Source organism: Seriola aureovittata, chromosome 16 (assembly GCF_021018895.1).
Source record: "Seriola aureovittata isolate HTS-2021-v1 ecotype China chromosome 16, ASM2101889v1, whole genome shotgun sequence".
Taxonomy (NCBI): Eukaryota; Metazoa; Chordata; class Actinopteri; order Carangiformes; family Carangidae; genus Seriola; species Seriola aureovittata.
Window position 1 is genome coordinate 20,241,776 of NC_079379.1, and position 20,421 is coordinate 20,262,196.

General features: G+C 42.8%; 1 protein-coding gene across 1 annotated transcript in view; it reads left to right on the top strand.

Moving 5' to 3' along the window:
• The window catches only part of LOC130183509 (growth factor receptor-bound protein 10-like), a 46,509-nt gene that overhangs the window by 2,120 nt on the left and 23,968 nt on the right, over positions 1-20,421 (top strand). Inside the window, exons 2-5 of the mRNA XM_056399027.1 lie at positions 1,326-1,433; positions 6,280-6,373; positions 11,666-11,936; positions 12,641-12,764. Coding sequence (XP_056255002.1) covers positions 1,383-1,433; positions 6,280-6,373; positions 11,666-11,936; positions 12,641-12,764 — 540 coding nt within the window. The 5' untranslated portion in view covers positions 1,326-1,382. The remainder of the gene's footprint in view (positions 1-1,325; positions 1,434-6,279; positions 6,374-11,665; positions 11,937-12,640; positions 12,765-20,421) is intronic.

Below are 20,421 nucleotides of genomic sequence, written 5' to 3' on the forward strand. Positions count from 1 at the left end.
CGCTGGGAGAGAAAGTGAAGAGAAACCAGCAGAGTCAAAGAGTGAGAGGAGCTATTTAGTGAGAGAGATGGAGAGTTCAGTGTGTGTGTGTGTGTGTGTGTGTGTGTGTGTGTGTGTGTGTGTGTGTGTGTGTGTGTGTGTGTGAGTGTGTGGATTCAGTTTGTCGAACCTTTGTTGGAAGCAGTATCAGTTGCAGCAGTTCCCTGAAATTTGTATGCGGGCTGCAGAAATATCCATCTTAACAAATCATTTCTTGCTCTGTGGACTTTTCTTATTTTTCTTGAATTGAGAGAAAAGTCCAGTTTATGAGCTCGACATCTCTAAAATGTTATTGCAGCTTTCCATGAAATTGGGTGGGCACATCAGAGCTCTTAAAGGGACCAGTCTATTAGATTTTGATGGTGATCTGGGATTTTCACCAACAGGCGCGGATCGGATTTACTTGCCAAAAAAAGATAAAAGTAAAAAAAGATTACATTATGCAGGGCCAAGGAACCCATTTATCTTCATATTTAAGTGGTTGGAATGAGTTTTGGGGTGTAACTGCATATTGGAGAATTGTTTTTTTAACACTCTAGACAAGAACTTGCACCGAATAATGTCCCTTTATTCAATAATGCAGGAAAATAAACTGACTTACACAGTCATCCAGTGGTTTCTATGCTCCAAGCAACATGCAACTCAATGCTGAACACAATTGCAGTGTGTGTATCCTCTTTCCACAACACACACATATGCACAACTTCCCCCTGCTTACTCACAGTAGATATCGCTGCACAATGCAGTGGAAATAGCCGACTCCTATTTCAAGTTCCTTCAGAAAGGCTGTCCCCCTCCCTCTCTCCCTCTCTCTCCCACTTTGCCTCCCCCATCAGTCTGCAGGTGGAGAGTGGTCATGTGTTGCTAGCTTGGAGAGGGTTTCTTATTTAGTCTTAAGCCCCAGGCTTTGTTTGGGAACTGACTTGTGTGTGTGTGTGTGTGTGTGTGTGTGTGTGTGTGTGTTGTACACAATGGCTGTGTTTACATTGGATTCGGTGTGCACACAGTCATCCTTGCATGCACATTCATTCACACATGCAGGCTTAGTTGAGTGTTGAGTTCAGGGTTTTTTGTCTTTTTTCTTTAGCATACCAAATAGATAGCATTTTCACAAAGTTGTGTTTAGCACAGATAACAATACTCACCTGGGATGTTAAGTCTATTTGGTGAATTCACTCCATTTTTGTAAGTTCTCTGATGACTTCATCATCCAGTTGTGATAGCTGTTTTCTTCCTTCTTTTTCATTTAGCCTGTTTTCTGTGCTGTATCCTCCCTTCACATCCAGGGAGCTGGTGAGACCAGCGGGTGTCATTCCCTACAGAGGAAACACTGAAGGAACACCATGGCCTTAGCAGGATGCCCTGACTACTTCTTACGTCACCCAAACTACCAGGTACATTTTTTTGTGTCTTGTATGTGTGCTTATCAGCGGAGGATTATAGCATATATACAGATAAGAACATGTCAAAGTAATGTCACACTACAGTTTAGTTGTCATGAAACAGAAAAGCTCATGCAGGATTAATAGATATTTTTCAATCCAGGATATTTTGACTCGTCATGGCAGGGAAAGAACGTTTTTAGTGTTCATCACTTTTTTATTGCTAACGTGTGAACAGATTGTATTGTAACCTAAAAAGTGAGACCTTCCCCGACTTTCTCATTTGCCTATAACAACCTGAAAGACTGGAGTTTGAGTCCTCACAAGTATAGTCAAACCTCTCTCTCTCTCTCTCTCTCTCTCTCTGTATCAGCATGTGTACACTGGCTTTGTGAGTCTACTTGCTTCACAGTGAGTGACTCCCAGCCTAGTTAGGTGAAATATGGCGTCTCTGCAACACAACAGACCCACTTCCACTGTCCAGCTCCTGCAGAATGAGCCCTTTGTTTCTCGGCTTGGATTTTCTCCTCTCCAACCCTCCAGTAACCTAAAGAATTTGGCTAAAGAGCATCGTGGAGGTCTATAAATAGAGTGCTAAACAAACAACAATAACAAGCTGTGGGCTTTGTTTTGTGAAAGGCCTGAAAGCATGGGATTCATGGTGTGACGTCTTACTGGGACTGATGGGACGATGGAGGTGACGTAGCCTCAGCTGCCTTATTCCTCTTAGTGGAGGTACAAAAATGCAGCTCCCTGCTAACCCAAACCGTGGGACCGCTGAGCCCCTGTTGAGCTGACATTAAGTTGGATTGGTTCACGTTAGCTTCCAGGAAAGGGTTTTGCACCAGTAAGACTGCAGTGAATAGTGAATTGAATCCCCATAGAAAACAACATTCCTCCACCCTGCATCTAGCAGAGAAAAAACAGAGTTTGCTGGTTAGAGGGAGAGAAGTGGGTTACAACATTGCTGTGTGTGTGTGTGTGTGTTTGTTATGTAAAGCTTGCCAGTTGATATGACACAGCATGGCACATACACACACACACACACACACACACACACACACACACACACACACACACACACACACACACACACACACACACATACTGTATACCCCATGGAGTCTCTCTCTGTAGGCAGCGACTCTAGGTTTAGTGTATATAGATAAGGAGCAAATGAGCCCTCTTTTCTGCATACTTACATAACGCTATACATAACGGCGGGCATGTTTGGGAATCTGGGCAGCATTCCAGGCCTGTCTCCGAAGTGTGTGTGTGTGTGTGTGTGTTGTGTGTGTGTGTGTGCGCGTGTGCGTGTGTGCATGGGCGCGCGTCTGTCTAACTGTCTAACTTTGGATCTGTGCCAGTGATGTCTCAGAGGAAGCAGCCAGCAACTCTCGCTTTCCTTCTCTCCTTTCCTTGTGTGTGCGCGTTTGTCAATGTGCATGCGCGTACGCTGCAGAGCACCAAGAAACCACAGTCCACAGACTCGGAGCTCAGCTGAGTTACGACCTTAACCGGTCAGAAGAGCGGAAAGAATGAAGTGTTTAACAGATCCGCGCCCCTGAACGTCAGCGTTTGTGCCAACAGTCCTGAACGTGTCTGTTCTGTCTTAGAACATAAACTGCAGTTCTTTATTTCTGTTCTCAGAGGTCAGAGGTCAGCGGCTCTACTCAGCAGTTGTCACAGCGATGAGCCTGTGCTTGTGCTTTCGAGGAAGCATAGGCTTTGATGCTCAAGAGAAGAAAGTATGTTGAAATGCGTGTTAATGCTGTGGGCTATAGGGTGGAGAAGCTTGTTCATAATTAAAGACATGTCAAAAGAGTAGTTATGGAATGTCTTTCCATGGACAAGAACAACCTCAATATGTCAAGCTAATCGAAACACCAGGCCTAAGATTCCCTCCTCAACTTCTGCTGAATCCAACAACCGTGACATTGGTCATGTAACTTTAAGACTCAGAAATCCGTGACGAGAAGTTACTCACTAAAACTGAAGGAAACAGAGAGGCGACTCTTCAATTTTTCACACTTGTTTTTAGAGCAGATGTATCCTGGAAATCACTGTGACACTGCAGCAGTACTTGGGTTCATGGCTCAATACAATACCAATGATATTCCCATAAGTCTCAGCCGTACTTGATTGTTTATGGTGCTTATTAGCATGTTAGCACGCTAACATGGCAACATGCTAACATGTCAAACTAAGATATCTATGTAAACATGTTAGCATACAGAAGACCTATACATTTGTGTTTGTTATACCACATCAGCAAAGTCTAGACACTCTTGTCCTATTTATGTATGTATTTATTTTGAAGGTTTTCAGAACCTTATCATTACAACGCCAACAAAAGAATTAGATTTTTATCTACCTCATGGAGACATACAGACCATGTTTTCTTCCTGTGGCATAGAAACACAATCTTTGTAGCAGATTCCATCAGTACTGTACTGACCACTTTGTGGACACTAAATTTACAGTGACCAGCAACAGTGAATTAGGTGGATATCAGAGTACTTATAAATGTTGCCAGTTTCTGACCACTGGTTGCACTCCTGCATGCAGAAAGTTCCCACCCTTCCTGTAAAAATGCCAGTTAATAAAACTAAAAAGGTTTTGTGACCATCATGAACTTTATGAAAACTAATAAATTGAAGAAAAAGAAATTCACCAAAAGATTATATAAACAAGATTGTTCAAATGATGCTCTTGTGAAACCTAAAACACAAGACTGGAGCACTGACTCACCAGCCATAAAACTACAAGAAGAAAGCCTCTCTTCATGTACTGTACCACTTAAACCCTTAAGACTAGTAATATCAAGTACACTGTTTATAACTATTGGCACATTGTGCAAAACAGTCCACATCTGGAAAATACTTTTACTGAGAAATCAATACCTACTTTTAAGAAAAGGGAGTCATGATTTTCACATTTGGCTTTTTTGTCACTTAACCTCCTGGTCGACCGCTGAGGTAGCATCAGTGCGCATCTCTTCAGACTACAGAGTCAGACAAAGTGCATCATGGGGAGTTCACGGTGAGGTTTTTATGGGGAATGTAGCCGCTAAAGCGGACTCTTTTACTGCATGAGTGCTGCAGAGGGGAGGGGGGTTGTTCCTGAGTTTTACTTGTAGGTATATGTATATTTAACACTGCTGCTACTGATGTCTGTTACTAGAACTAGGGCACGTACTGCCTCCAACTCTACACACTGTTCACAATTACACTGTTCCCCAAACCTGTGCTGATTGTGATGAAAGAAGAATGATAGGTGTTGAATGATTGCCTCTTAAACTCTTGATTTTGTTTCTTAAAATTTAGAAAACAAGCGCGTACATATTCTCCATGTGCTCGTCCCAACTCTTCAATGCGCCTGATTCTTACACCTAAGTGAGTTGTCAAGATGCTGGATCTTTTATATTACATTTAATGTTATGTCTTTGCATAATTGTATCCACATTTCCCTCTGATAAAGCCTGACATATCTGGTGTCTTAAAGGAATAGTTGGACACTTGAGAAAATGGATTTATACCAGTCTCATGTCTGTCAAATAAGGTTCCTGCCAGCCAGCAGCCGGGTTAGCTTAGCTTAGCACAAGGACCGCAGCCTAGCCTGTCTCTGTGCAACGGTAACAAAATCCACCTAGCTTAATTAGTGAGGGTTAAAGGTGCTGGTAGCCGTTTTTTAAACCTTTGTACAGAGCCAGGCTAGCTATTTCCTCTTGTTTTCAGTCGTTATGCTATGCTAAGCTAACTGGCAAGTGGCTGAAAAGTATTTCCCAAGATGTCGAACTATTCCTCTCAGGATCTTCAGTAGAATTTAAAATAATGTTTTGTGGGCTTGAACAGTGATTGGCCATGCAACCTCAGTTTGTACAAATGAAAATACCAGTGGACCCTGCAGAGTTTAAGAGGTTTTTAATGTGAGATCGTCTCATCCGTGTGAGCAGGAGTCCACTTTTTGTAAATTTGCAGTAATGCTCACTGTTGTTTGCATACTGGCTTGCATGTCTGTCACATTATGAGCAAGGTATACTGTATATGACAGGGAGTTTAGTAGGTAAGTTGTTGTATGTCAGCTAGTCAGCTTTAGCTGAAGCCTGCAGACTTTCTCTGTCAGCCCACAGGCCCTGCAGCCAAGTTGCCTTCCTTAGAAAGCTTTTGGCTGCTGCTTCTTAGAGCTATAAATCTTACTCTGGGCATTTATGGATGTTTTCGAAGCACCGAGGGGAGCTATGAGTGTGTGTGTATGTGCATACATGCACAACAGGACCTCTGGCCACGAGCAGTTCCTGGAAACAATGCTTCCGCGTTCTTCTTTTTCCTGGAAAAGGGAAGATTGAAAATTTGTTTGGCTTTTTTTTCCCTCCCTTGCCTCTAGGCTGCTTCAAATTAGACAATATGTGAGGAACTTGGCAGCGTGCGTGCATCTCCAGACGTGCGAGATTGTATAAGTGTGCCGGAGCTGGTATGTTTTTGCTCTAAAAATGATTTATATGTTTTTGTTTTTTTTCTTGTTTTTTTTCTTTGAATGCACGAAGGAGCACCTGAGAGGACTTTCACATGTGAGTGTTTGCAACGCTGAATATAATAAAAATGTGTGAGTATTAGAAGGAGAAAGGGAAAGGTCAGGGGGTCACAAAGTCACAGTGCCACAGGGTCAAAGGGTCACTGGTCTCTTGAGCTTGAAGCCGGATGTTCCTCGAGAGTGGACGCATGAACCCACCCTTTGTCTGACCCTCTGAACTCTGAAAATGACACGTTGTCTTTCCCTTCACCAAAATATCTGAAATTTTATACCCACTGTATGTTTTTTACCACATAGTCTTTTTTTTGTTTTTGTTTTTTCACAGGAAAGCATGGACCGCACTTCCTCTCGCCGGCCTGAGGAGCTGATTGTTCCAGGCTTTCAGCGTTCAGCCAATCAAAATTTGCCACATCACCATGGTAACTCTCCTCTCCTCTCCTCTTCCTAAATATGAAAAGAAGGAACATCTCAATCTCTTCCTCTAATCTTAAAATGGATGACACAACAATTCTGTCCATATTTTATTCTCCCCTTTTCATTGTTTCCTTCCTGGGATCTCTCCACAGCCAAAATCTATTTGTCTATTTGCTGGCCCACTAAAAGCTCCTCCTGTTTTCCTTGCAACCCCCCCCCCCCCTTTATCTCCATCTACATCTAGGACATTGTCTCCCTCCATCACTGCAGGCTCTGCTCTCCAGATGGAGAGGATATAGTCAAGTGCTGAAGTTTTTTTCCCCCCTTTTTTTTTTTTTTTAGCACTGCTCAGCACTTTCCTGCACCCCCCCCCCCCTCCCCTCCCCATACGCACACACATGCATTAGCCTGCTTCCAATATATTCCCAGATATCCCTTCAGCCATCGTGGAAAATCTTGGGAATCCTTTTGGAAAGTGGCCAACCTGAGGAGAGGAGAGGTTGTAAATTCTCCCTCCCCAACCTCTTCCTTTTTTCCTTTTTTTTCTCCCTTGAGTTGGTCGTTTAGTGGATTTTCTGCCCTGTTGACGTGTGGTGCTCATGCTCGTGTGGGAGTTTTGTAAATACGGCTTCACGTGAATGGGGTGAAGGGATGTATGGATGTGTTGTTTATATAGGCTTGTAGGTCACCCAGCTCTGGGGAGAGGGGAGTTTATAGAAAGTAGGTCATAGTTCTGTGGGGCAGGGGTGGGGATAGTAATAGGTATGCGGGTTCAAACTTGAAGACAGGCAGTGACAATCCAGGAGTATATAAGAGAAGTCGTATATTTGAATTCCAGTTTGTAGTATCTAGGTCCAGTTTGTTTGGTGGTGCACAGTGTTGCCTTGTTCCTATAGATAACTAGTGAAGCTGAGGCAACGAGGCATCAAGTTGAGGTATTTCAGGTGCTGCTGCTGCTGTAAAACCTCGATAATAATTATCAGATTTGATTGGTAAGTCCATCAAAATGAAGAAAGAAGGTTTTCCTTCTAGAGCTGACAGTCATATATATATATTTTTTTTTTTTCAGAGTGAATTTTCCACTGACAGTAGCCTCAGTGTACCAGAATGCAATGCTGTGACCTGCTTCTTCTCAAGTGGAAAAAACTTGTGCACTGATATGACTTTCTTTCTTTACCTACTCATAAAAATAAAGTGATTGCAGCAATTTCATATCCACTTTGTGGTAGTTGCGAACGTAACTGTGGGAAATGGAAAAGCACTAACTGAAGTAGAAGTTGATGAGTCAGGTTGAGGGGAAGAGGAAAAGTAAATTACAATCCGTAATCATAAATAACCCATAGACTGCACTGAATTAAACCACAAGTTGATGATACGAGCAGCATAAGGGTAGCTGAGGGTATTATCATAACGTCATACAGTGGACACACGGCTTTTAAAATGTCTTTTATTGCATATGTTAATGTACTGTGGGTTTGTGTACAGTATACATACGGTATATGTTTTGAGTACTTGTGCAAAATGTATCAAAAGTGCATTTTTATGTGTATATTTTTATTGCCTGTAAAAGAACTCGCTTGCACTTTGCCCTTTAAACGTCCGGCTCTGTTGTCTGACCTCTACACTGCCGTCAGAGATCGATGATTGCAGGTTGTCGTGGCCAGGGACAGAGAGCACTCATTCAGTATATTCTGGGATCTTACAGGAATGAATTGGCCACGGTTGTATGGTAGGTTTTGTCGTCAGATGTGAGCCAGACTGCTGCAGCAGTTCTTTTACATTTAAAGTCACAGTTAGTAGAGGAGAGGGAGGGGAAGACATTTTCATGCTATATGTGCTCTGATTAACTTGAGTGAAGCCAGCAGTGCAGTGTGGGCATGAGCCAGCAACCGCAGGAGGGAGAGGAAAACTCTTATCAGCCTTAATCACAAAGTGGAGAGAAAACCTTCAAATTTCCAGCAATTAAGATGATATGGATCTTCCCATTTGTGCACATGAAATATTGTTTGTAAGTGTACTCCTCTTTGTAAAGACAGTGACGAATTGCAGATTTGTCCAGAGAAAAGCTAAACTTACCAATGATGAGTGAACCAACTACCTCCTTTGCACTCAGAGATTATAGTTATTTTCATGTAACTCCCACAGAGCCATCTTGAACTGGAGCTATTGCCATCCCAAAGTGAACATGCAGCTACCCCCAAAACAAAAATGTCCACTGGTTTTTTAATCTTTACAAACTGATGTTGCATGGCCAAGCATTGTGATTTTAAATTCTATTCTTTAAGTAAAAGGAATAGTTCAACATCTTATTCACTCACTGGCATCTTCAGCCAGCAGCTTGTTAGCTTAGCTTAGCATAAAGACTAGAAACTGAACAGAAAAGCACAAAGTACAGTTAAGGACATGTCATTAGTTTTGCAGATACTTGGTCGTAAACCAAAGTAATGGACAAACTGAAATTCTGACCTGATGTTGGTGCTGAATGAAGGAAAACTAGATAGATGAACGGGTCAGCGAGACATTTACTCAAAGCCGCAAATATGAACTTGTGTTGGCACTAGCAGAAGAATGAGGGGATCATCGAAGTCATTAGGACTCATCTTCTGGGGACCATGAATGTCTGTATAAAATGTAATAGCAGTCCAGCGAGCAGTTGTTGAGCTATTTCAGCCTGGAGCAAAGTGGTGGACGGACAGACAGACGGACGTCACTATCCCTACAGCCACGCAGCTAGCATGGCTATAAAGCACTTACAGACTTTCAGTACACAACTATGAATCAGTTTTTATGCCTCTGCGCTGGCGACAGGCGTGGCCCGGAGGCATAATGTTTTTGGGTAGTCTGTCCGTCCAAAAGGTCAAAGGTCAACTTCACTTTGACATCATAATGTTCTGCAAAAACACTTTTCTGGCCATTAGTCAACGCTGGTTGGCAGAGACATGCGACCACGAGGCGGTAATTCTAGTTTACTGTTCCAAACAGCTTTTTTATCATTTCTGGAACTGAAAGTTTAAGTTTTAAGCCCAAATCTGAGAAAAGGCCATTTTATTTTTCATAAATGTCACATAATGTTTCATCAAGATGTCTTGATATTGAAGTTCTGAGAAGTTAAATCTATCTTCCATCTGTGGCTATCAATGTGTAATAATAGGACATAGACATGTTGGCATGTTACTGAGGGGAAAAGCATAGGGGTAAATAATAAAGTGCATGATGGCTGAATTGAACATCTGTATTGATCATGCTGGCTCACCACAGTGTCGTGACTTACTGCGACGCTGGAAAAGAACAGAGCGTTCGTTAACGTTATTAATTACTCCAGTGCTTCTCCTAGTCTAACAAGTCAAAATGCCTGCTGTGGAAAAGGCTTACTGGATATTGTAGCCTTATATAATAACCATTTCTGACTGTCCTCATGTGCTCTCTTGTTCTTTTCCAACTGCCCCCCCCATGTACCCCAACCTATGTCCCACTCATGAACCCCTGCATCACATCACATGTCTGACTCTCTGTCCTCTGTGTGTGTGTGTATGTGGTTCATCTATACCTCTTTGTGATCTGACATCGGTCCAGCTGTTTTTGGTACAGAGGCTTCTTTTAAGCTTGGTGGTCTCAGTGTGTGTGTGTGTGTGTGTGTGTGTGTGTGTTTGTGTATGCGTGCGTGTGTGTGTGTGTGTGCGTTTGTACATGCTGTACCCATGCAGTGCTCTTTATTTTAATTCTCCTGTATAATTAGATGCTCATCAGCACTGCATAGCATACATGGTGTCCTAGGCTCCTGTGGGTGTGTGTATGTGTGTGGGTGTGTGTATGTGTGTATGTGTGTGTGTGTGTTTGTGTTTTGGTGCCCTACTTTGTCCTGATCATTTGGTCACTATGTGCCATGAACAGGCTGGTGAATGTTCCCCGAGTGCTGTAATTTCTTCCTACAGGAATGTCAGGAATTCTGTGTGTGGTGTTGGTGTTGGGGTGGGACGCATAGGACCAAAGGGCTTTGGACACACACATATACACATATACACACACACACATACAGAAACACATGGAGACCTACTGCACTCTTGAGGACATCTTACAGACCCACTTAACATAAAACTGGCTTTATTAGAGATATTTCCACCCCATTTCGGACACTTTTTAAGAAGTTTAGATTTTGAATATAAATTGCTGTAAGTCTGGCAATGTTATTTTTTCCCCCCCCAAAGCCAAGGGGCAATTGATTTTTCAGTATAAAGTGCTACCGATTCAGTATTGAAGAACAAAAACGGGCAAATGAAAGGCAAGTTATCAAAGCACTTAGGGTAGCTGACTGACTTCAGTTAATTAATAACAGCTCAGGTTAAAAGACGAACGACTGACCGTCCTGCAACAGCGGCTCTCGAGGCCCTTTCACCCTGGTTTGGTTCTGTTGGTCGTTTGGTCTGTGGGTGACTGTTGGTTCCAACCTCCAGTGCTTGATAGACATGTCAGCCCCTTGAATGACAGGTTTCACATAATCTGACCAATGGCAAACCAGAGAGTTAGTGTACTACACAGTCACTGGAAGGAATCCAAGCCAAAGTGAAATGCAACACGAGGAGGAGTGTAACTTCAAAACAAGACTGTGTGTTCTCTCTCTGTGTTCTCATGCTCGATGGTTCAGGACCACAATGTGCCTTTGGCAATATTTTGTCTCGTTTACCATGTGAAATTATGACTAATTAAAGGTGCCGGTGAGAGGGCTGGGGCATAGTTAGAGTATGTACAGTAGGAATGGGACAAAAGGTCAAAATGCCGAGGAAGGAAAAGTAAGTAGTGAGGAAAAGTGAAGCATGATGTTTGCTGCTGCCCCCCCCCCCCATAAATTTAACTTTTTACACCTGCAGGATTTCTTTAACAGTCATTCCTGACAAACTGAAGAAAAGGAAAGAAATGACACATCACTTTAGAAATATTCATAACCAGACTCCATGATTGTCTTGTTTTACTTTTAATTAGCCGTTTACATCAACACAAATAGAAAACATGAATAATTGTGACATCATTCTGGTTCTTCTGTAGCTCTGTGTTATTCATCATTACACGTGGCTTCTGCAGTTAAACTAGGCTGATTCACTTAAACTTAATCTCATTTGAAAGTAGAGTTATAGTCCATGACGGCTGATTTTTAATGACTATCATCTGGGTGTAGATGGTTTTAAAATAATCTCTCGCACTGTTACCTACCGAGGCGACACCTAGTGGATATTTGCTGTGATTCACTCACTCCTTCCACCCTTCTCCACCTCTCCCATCCCACCCTCCACCTGCCTCCACAGACGATGATGTGGACCTGGAGCAGCTGGTGAATGAGATGAACTCCTCCATGGAGAGCGTGTACTCTACACAGGCAGACACGGCGCTACTCTTGAACAATGGCCACATGCACACTCCTCACAACCACCACCACCACCACCACGTGCATGTGCACGCTGCCTACCCGGGACACGGCCAGGGCCACCGTCGTCACACCCCGCCCCTGCCCACCACTTCTTCTCCCTCCAGGGAGAGGCTGCGACACTCTCAGCCCATGCACATCCAGGCCGTCAGGTAGACACACACACACACACACACACACACACACACACACACAACCTGCCCTCTGTGTTGATCTCACTGTTTTATGTTTAAGATAAAGACAGCTGGAAGCACTGTGCTTACAGAAATGAAAATATGTATGAAAGAAGAGACAGTTCGGCTTGAGGAAGAACACTTCTGTTAGTCCTCTACTCTCTTCTTGTCAGCCTTTCCCTCACAGTTTTTATTTTCATACAGTATAAGATGGGGGCATCGATTGCACATAATGATTGAACTACAGGTCTTCGTTTTAAATCCAGTTGGGAAAGTCAGATTCATTCGAAATGTATAATTATAGAGCTTTTTTTTGTTTTGTTTTTTTGTTTTGGGCTTGTGATGTTACAGATAATCAATTTCCTAAATCACCATATTACTTTTAAAAGTCATTATCTACAGTCACTTGGCACCAAAACAATTTTAACCTTTAGTTTCTTCTACTAGTCTGTGTGAATGACTTACATTGATTTACATAGTTGCTGGAGCAAAATTAAGTTATGAATTAAAACATGTTACAGTAAAGTATTGAATCACTACAAGTCTCATTTCTTGTGATAAACTTCATGCTCCACTATAAGATGTGGGCTGTGTCTTCCCATACTCATGTGTCACACCATTATTGTCAGTCTTTCACTGGTCAGCCAGCACAGTGACAGAAGTGTGTGTGTCTCCCTCTGCAGGTGCCTGCAGGAAGAGCAGCAGCTGCGTCCTGCCTCCCTGCCGGCCATCCCCAACCCTTTCCCTGAGCTCTGCAGCCCAGCAGGCTCCCCCGTTCTCAGCCCCATACAGACCTCTGACAACCATGTAAGTGTGCTTACACTACCTCACTGGTGCTAATACACACACACACACACACACACACAAACACACACACACACACACACACACACACACACACACACACACACACACACACACACATACACACGCACACTGGAGGAGTTGGTGCCTTCCAATGCTATAATAAGGAAAAAACTGACTTTAATTTTCTAGCGTATTTACTGTTAGTTAAGTTAAATTATTTCATGGGCGTGACATCACATGTTGCAGCATACAGTAAGGAAATGAAAACACATGGCTTGTTGTAGTATTGTTTTACATTTTTTTTCAGTTTTTAAGTTTTTACTGGTCAATACCACTATGGTTTAGATGGGGTTTGGACTCCTCCTCACATTTGTTGTCCTTTACTTGACCACTATCACAAGCGAGGGAGTGGCTGTGTGTGTGTGTGTGTGTGTTGTGTGTGTGTGTGTGTGTGTGTGTGCGCGCTCTGAAACCAGCTGACTGGCCTGTTATGTTCAGGACAGAGCAGCGTTGTGTTGACTTTGGCTGCGCACAGCCTTTCCTTCCATTACACAACAGCTCACCCTGGGTTATCTGACTGCGTATGTGTGTGTGTGTGTGTGTGTGTGAGTGTGTGTGTGTGTGTGTGTGTTATTCTGGAAGGCATCATTATCAATCACATGTACACACATGCATAAGAGTGACAGACATGTTTTGCTGTGGAAGGAGAAGAGCAATGTCTCCAGGATGCTGCAGACAGAGTGCAGACTTCCGTATCAGAGCTGGGAATACGGCTGGGAACGTCTGCAGGTCGGATCTCTCTGAACCTTTTAAATCCGTCTGCCGACTCTGGCAAGACAGGCGCCCATTTCCGGTTCACACGCTTCAACCCTGGGCCTTTAGCGTCACTGTGTGTTTGTGTGTGTGTGTGTGTGTGTGTGTGTGTGTGTGTGTCATAGCCTTGCCCTTCCTTCCCCGGTAGAGCCTCCTGTCCCAGGAATGTTCCATCCTTCTCAAAGATGTTTTCAGGATGCCCACCCTGAACAATAAAAGTTATTTTAGATGCTCACTCACCCTCTTGCTCTCTTCACATCCACACACACTCACACTCACACTCACACACACCCATATTGATGCACACACCGATAATACACACAGGTGGCATTATTCAGTTCACACGCACGCATGCACATGTGATAAGGCAAAGCATTATTTTTGCATTTCGTTGACATCATCTCACAAGGTCTGGAGTCAGAGAGCGAGTTTGCAGTTTGTACAAAGGATCTTTGTGAGTGTTTGTTCTGTGAGAGCTGACGACACGTTGCCTCATTTCTCTTTCCCAGAGCATCTTTGTTTTGTCCAGTTTTCTTCATTTAACAGCTGCCTTGTGTGTCTAAAGACTGTCAGCACTTGTTATAATAAAGATATACATTAGTATTTTGTGGTTATTGGTGTATTTTGACAGTTTTAACAGCAGTTTCTGTGTGCAGTTTTTTCTTAGAGCTGCTTTGCATATGCTTTGTATCTGACATCAATGACTCATTACTGGTTTAATTTTTCAAACAGATTACGGCTCAGGGCTCTGGCAGCAGTTTGCTTCTTCTTTACTTCATTTTTCATGGCATGTCATCAGGTTGGAGTAGGCAGGAAATTCTTCAAGACTGCTTAATGGCACAAAAACAGGAAGCTGGTAGTATTCTTCCAGCAGGAACAGTGATAAAGCTCATGCTGGACGGAGTAAAAGGCACATGGAAAAATCACTTCCAACATTCCATCATGTTTATCATCGTCGGCAAAGGAGAAAAAACCTTTTTGGCTGAAGGAGCTGAGGAGGTGGCTGGGAGGGTGATAAATGTGTGTGTCATGGGAAGCGAAAAACACCAGTATAAAGAAACATCTCTGCTATGATTTGATTGATTAATTCTCATTTATTATTGTGACACTGATACAGTAATGCTTAAAATTGTTTCATAGAATAACTTAATGGCCATGTCTGCCCAGACTGTGTGAGATGGACCATGTGCCTGGCGCAGCGACTGTTTTTTCCGCTGTTAAAATGGCAAAAGTGATACGCCCTTAATGCATTTGAGCCATGCACTTCAGTCCATGTGCTTTGGACTGTTGAAATAGAGCCCTTGGTCTTGTTTACAAATGTTATGGCTATAAAACATCAAACTAAACCAGCCACGGCAATAACTGGGCTTCAGTGGATGCGTGTGGAACCATCATGTATTTTAATCTGCTCTAATGCTTAAAATGAGCCGTGGCTAGTCTCCGGCTGATTGAACGAAACCTTCACTGATCAGCAAGACCAGCGGCAGACTGGCCACAACTTGGCCTTTACCTTCAGACGTCAGCGCTTCAGCTGCCAGGCTCCGTTACGTGATGTCGTACGTAAGCTAACAGAAAGGTTGTGAAGGTGTTTGAGCACATGTGTGCAAGTTGGTTTAGTTATGTAGTCTGAGGAGCAATCGAGGATGGCTTACACAACAATGCAGACGAGACTCTCAGATGTGCAGTGCGTTGGTCTGCAGACATAGTTGCATTGTATTTGCATTGGCATGATTTTATCATAGGATCTCTCTCCCTCCAGCTGTAGAGTTGGAATCTGAACATTCTTCACTAAGCTTCAGTCTTTCTCAAGGGGATACACAGCTTATAATAAGAGCCAGTAAAACTGTATGTGACATGACAGGTTTATGGCCTGTGTTGCCTTTGATAACATAAATGGAGTTGTCCTCGGGGTGTTGTGACCAGGCTTCTATGAATAGATGAAATGACGCTGCATCTGCATCAGATTTTAGAGGAAAGTTTAGGGGAATACCCATCTCATGGTAAATTTATAAAATTTCCTTTTAAAATGTGTCTGGTTGGTGCTGAGGCCAAAGCTAGTTCAGCAGTCCGACTGTAATGTTAATGTTGAACTCTGATAGAGGCCGTTTCCCACGCAAGTTGTGGCAGTCTTACACCATGCGGTTCAGCCATGTTACCCCGGCTTTCACAAGGATTTGGTCAGGTCCTGTCTGTCATCACTGGGCAAACGGGTTTGCTTTGGCATCATGACTTCGGCTGTAACGCAACTCCTGCTTTTATTTGTGGCCAGAGACGTGGCATTACGGACATCAGGGACAGCCCCAGCGGTTAAAGGGACCATCTCTCAACCAGAGGACTCGGGTTCAAGCCCCCTGTGTTGGCAAGCATCCATCCTGCCGAAGTGCATTTAAGCAAGATACAGAACCCCTTCCAGCCCTGGATTTGCCGCTCTGTAGTTGGCCTTGACCTCTGACCTCCCTGTGGAAGAAGGCAAGAGAAAAGAGGGTTATAGTGAAAAAGAGGGATGTGAAAAAGTCAGTTTCTCATGCTTTGTTATTCAGCGCATGGTCTGATTATTGAAATATTTGGGCTTGCGAAATTTTACAAAAGTTAAAACAGATTATGGACAAAGAGGAATCATACTTCTGTCTACAGTCTGATCATCTGGGTGTTTTCTTTTCTTTTCTTTTTTTAGCTGTGCCAAGAGTGATGCAGGTCAGTTGGTCTACGACTACAACTACTGGATGAACTGCCTTGAAATGTTGTTCAGACGTTTACGGTCCCCAGAGGATGAATCCTGATGATGTTGAGGCTATAAAATCAAGGATGGATGTTAATGGTGGTCAAAGTTACTGTACTAAAGCACTTTGGTTTATGCTGAAATACCTGCGGCTACTACCCAAACAGCAAAATGAAACTTCTGGCCCAAAATAAAATGGGCCAGAAGCGTATGGGCCCGAGTCTGGCCCATACGCTTCCACATCTGGGTAGATTACAGCTGTTGTCCTCTGGTGTTGTCTGACAGCCATAAGATTTTCTGTGTGTGCGCCAGAATAAGTCCAGATTCGGGTCATGGGCCTTTACTCAGCCAGAACAAAACATGCATGTGGCCCAAGTATGGGTGAAATTTATTTTGCTATCTGGATACCATCAGCCTCAGTTTTGTATTTTTGTACTTTTGTACTTTTGTATTTTGTACAGTTTTGTATTTTGTTCTAAATATTAGCATGCTTTCACACCAAACAGAGCTGGTGAACATCAACAAACAGCATGTTAACATTGTGCTTGTGAGCATGTTAGCAATTAGCTCAAAAAGCACCGCTGTGTCTATGTACAGTTTCACAGAGCTGTGACCGTAGACTCTTGTTTTCAGATTCTTTGACGTCTGCTACGTGCCTGAAGCTAATGTTGTGATGCTATCGTCAAATTTTTCATTTTGCATCCTTCTTGCTTGAAACGGCTGGATGCCTCTTGTGATAATTTAGCATTGTTGCTGTTGAGCTAGGGTGTGTGAGGCCATTCTGAACCTCACACTAAACAAGACTGTCCTTGCTTAAAGCAAAATATGACATGATGGCTATATATACTGCAGCAGTGTCATAAAAACTAATTTAAGGCTAACGCTCTGAGTCACACACTCTCAGTTTAGGATTCCTACCTCCCCCTTTGTCTGTGGTCAGCTGATGCACTTCTGCACGCAATGGTCTGCTGACCCACTGCAATCAGATCAGGTGTGTGTGTGTGTGTGTGTGTGTGTGTGTGTGTGTGTGTGTGTGTGTGTGTGTGTGTGTGTGTGTGTGTGTAAAGGTGGCAGTGAAAGCCTGTTCAACATAGTAAGCTTACACTGGCATATAGACATGTAAGCTCCAATGTTAGATGGACTCTAGGTTGCTGTGTTTCCTCACACAGACCAAGATGCTTTACTGTAAATTGAAATTTAATCACGTACCTGGGGAGAATTCACCAACGTTAGAAGCTCCGTTCTGTGAGTAAGTGTCTTAGTAGGAGTGTGTGTGTGTGTGTGTGTGTGTGTGTGTGTGTGTGTGTGTGTGTGTGTGTGTGTGTGTGTGTGTGTGTGTGTGTGTGTGTGTGTGTGTGTGTGTAATGAAGATTTGCAGGACTTTTTTTCTGCCACGCAGTAAATATTTTACATGCCGTGGCAATGTGATGACGTAACCTAATAATTATTCAGGGAACATACGCTTGTTCGACACACACACACACACACACACATACACACACACACACACACACAGACACACATGCGTGCCTGACGCCTGAATGTGTATCATTACTGTCAAGCTAGAGCTTGATGCTAGATTTAGTTTTTCTCTCAGAACTTAGCTGTTAGTTTACAATATCCAGATGAGCAGATCTCATCTGAGCTCATTTTAGGAGCCAGAAATCCTGATTGTCAGCATCTCAGAATCACAGTCAGATTCAGAATCAGAATCTGGTTTATTGCCAAGTAGGTTTTCAACATACAAGGAATTTGCTTTGTTGTTTTGTTGCATATCAATAGATATAGAACAGACATAGTGAGAAGAAAGAAATATGAACAAACAATAATTGCTTGGATAATTGCAACACTGGTTCTACCATGTTGAAATCAAGCTATTTAAATTGACATAATTAAGGGTTAGGACAAGATTAAAAATGGTTTATATGTAACATTCAGAAAACTGTTATTAATGACAGCAGTGAACTGCAGTCAGCATCCTGTGGCTTGCGCTAATGAATGTCACGTCTACCCGCAGAGTACAAGACTGAACGTGATTGACCGCCATCATGTTGATAGATGAGGTAACTAAAGTTTCCCTGTTATTATAGTTTGACTATAAGCTGTGCTTGAGACTATAGTTTAGTGTAGTGATGTTGTGGTGATGTTGACCTGAGTTTTCTCCCGATGTCGGCCTCACTCCTGTTTGACCAGACAGGCTTCATTAGATAAAACTTTGTTTTTGTTTTTTGTGCTCATGTGGAGTTTGTGTTGTAGTCTGTATTGTGCTGGGAGCTGGTTCATTTGTTGACGGACTCCTATATCTGAGCTAATGTAAGCTAGCGTAGCACACTGTTTTAGGGCAGCGGAAGAGAGACATTGAGGCAAAGGCTATCGGAAGTGAGATTAAACGTCACCCCGAGTCCTTTTCATAGAAATCAGTCCACAGGCTCTTACAAGCAAATGAGAAAGTGAGGGAAGGTCTCGTTTTTAAAGTTACATTACAATCTGTTCACGTTCTGACAATAAAAAATGTAACTAGCTTCACATTTTTATATATAACACCTTCAAATTGTAATTCCTGAAGAGGAAGTTCACAGACATTCTTTGTTTCTTGGGATTTTATCAAATAAGATCAGTGATATTTCTCTACAGCGGGCATTCATTTTGCTGAGGGATGGAGATCTTTGTGTTTCCTGCTCAGACAAATTAGATGAAAGATGGCGTGCGGATGGGATTTGCACGCTTAAATAAATCATTGTGTAAACTTCTCTGCTAAATCCACTGGCAGGTCAAAATTTTGACTCATGTTCTTTTTTTATTGGATCGATTTCACCAACGCCCACATGACTTCATTTAGCAAAACCTATGGGTGATCTTTACACCCACAGCAGAGATTCCTAGAACCGACTGGTAGACATGCATCAGTCAGTCAGAGGACTGTGACTCTGACTGTGTACACATTTATCTGTGTGCGTGCGTGCATGCATGCGTGTGTGTCTGTGTGTGTGTGTGTGTGTGTGTGTGTGTGTGTGTGTGTGTGTGTGTGTGTGTGTGTGTGTGTGTGTGTGTGTGTGTGTGTGTGTGTGTGTGTGTGTGTGTGTGTGTGTGTGTGTGTGTGTGTGTGTGTGTGTCTGAGACAGTGCCGTGTCAGTGTTGGGTCGTGGGAAGGTGGGGAGGTGAGCCACTCAGTAAGGCTTTGTGGTGGCGCTCCAGAGAGGTGAAATTGAGTTTGGACTGTCTGCAGAGCTAATCAGCTCTGTCTGGCTTGAAACCCGACCACTCACAGACATGAAAGACGACTGATGCTGTAATAGACCAGGGTGGGAAGTCACCAGCAACCAGCATTCAAATGCTGACATTAGATATGGGTGTGTTAGTCTGCTACGGCAGCCTCTGCCAGACATTCAGGTATCACTCGGAGATTTGTAGCAGCTCGTATTGTATTAACTGCAGGATAATGTAAGAATTAGCTGTTAGTTTAATGTCTTTAGCCGTTTAACACAATTTGTTTAAGTAAAAAGGTTACACTGTTTACAGTAGAAGAATTGGCATTTAATATGACCCTGTATTACATAATCAGGGAAAAACAACATTAACCGACTAATCAATATTTTGAGATTAACAATGGAAAAAATAGCAAGACGAGAATCATCACCCTGCATTACCCCTTAGATTTAATGTGTTTTAGTGTCTTTCACTTCATTGTTTTGGATTTACCACCCACAGCTTTGTTTTGCTCTTATTAGGGGTTTTCCAGCTGCAGAATTTGGCAGTTTTCAACAAAAAAGATCTGATAAAGACATAAAACAACAGGCTGACAAAGTAAACAGCTAGCTGGTGAATATAGTGGCGCATTTAGTAGCTAAAGTGTCAGATATATTGCTCAGTGGTTAGTCGAGAGCAAAACCAGAGCTGAAATGAGAGTTCAATTTGAACTTACATTCATCAGTCCAGATACACTACTACAAATCATTTCTAACTGCTCAGTGTTTGATAGATTCGTTCACTGGCACATGTTTGCTAACCTGCTCACCATACCAACTTTATAAGGTGATGCTATGAGAGTGGAGTCGTTGTATTGATCTTGAGATGGTGATCGATTACTGTGAGTCCTACTGAATTAACTCTTGTCACTTCCTTAAG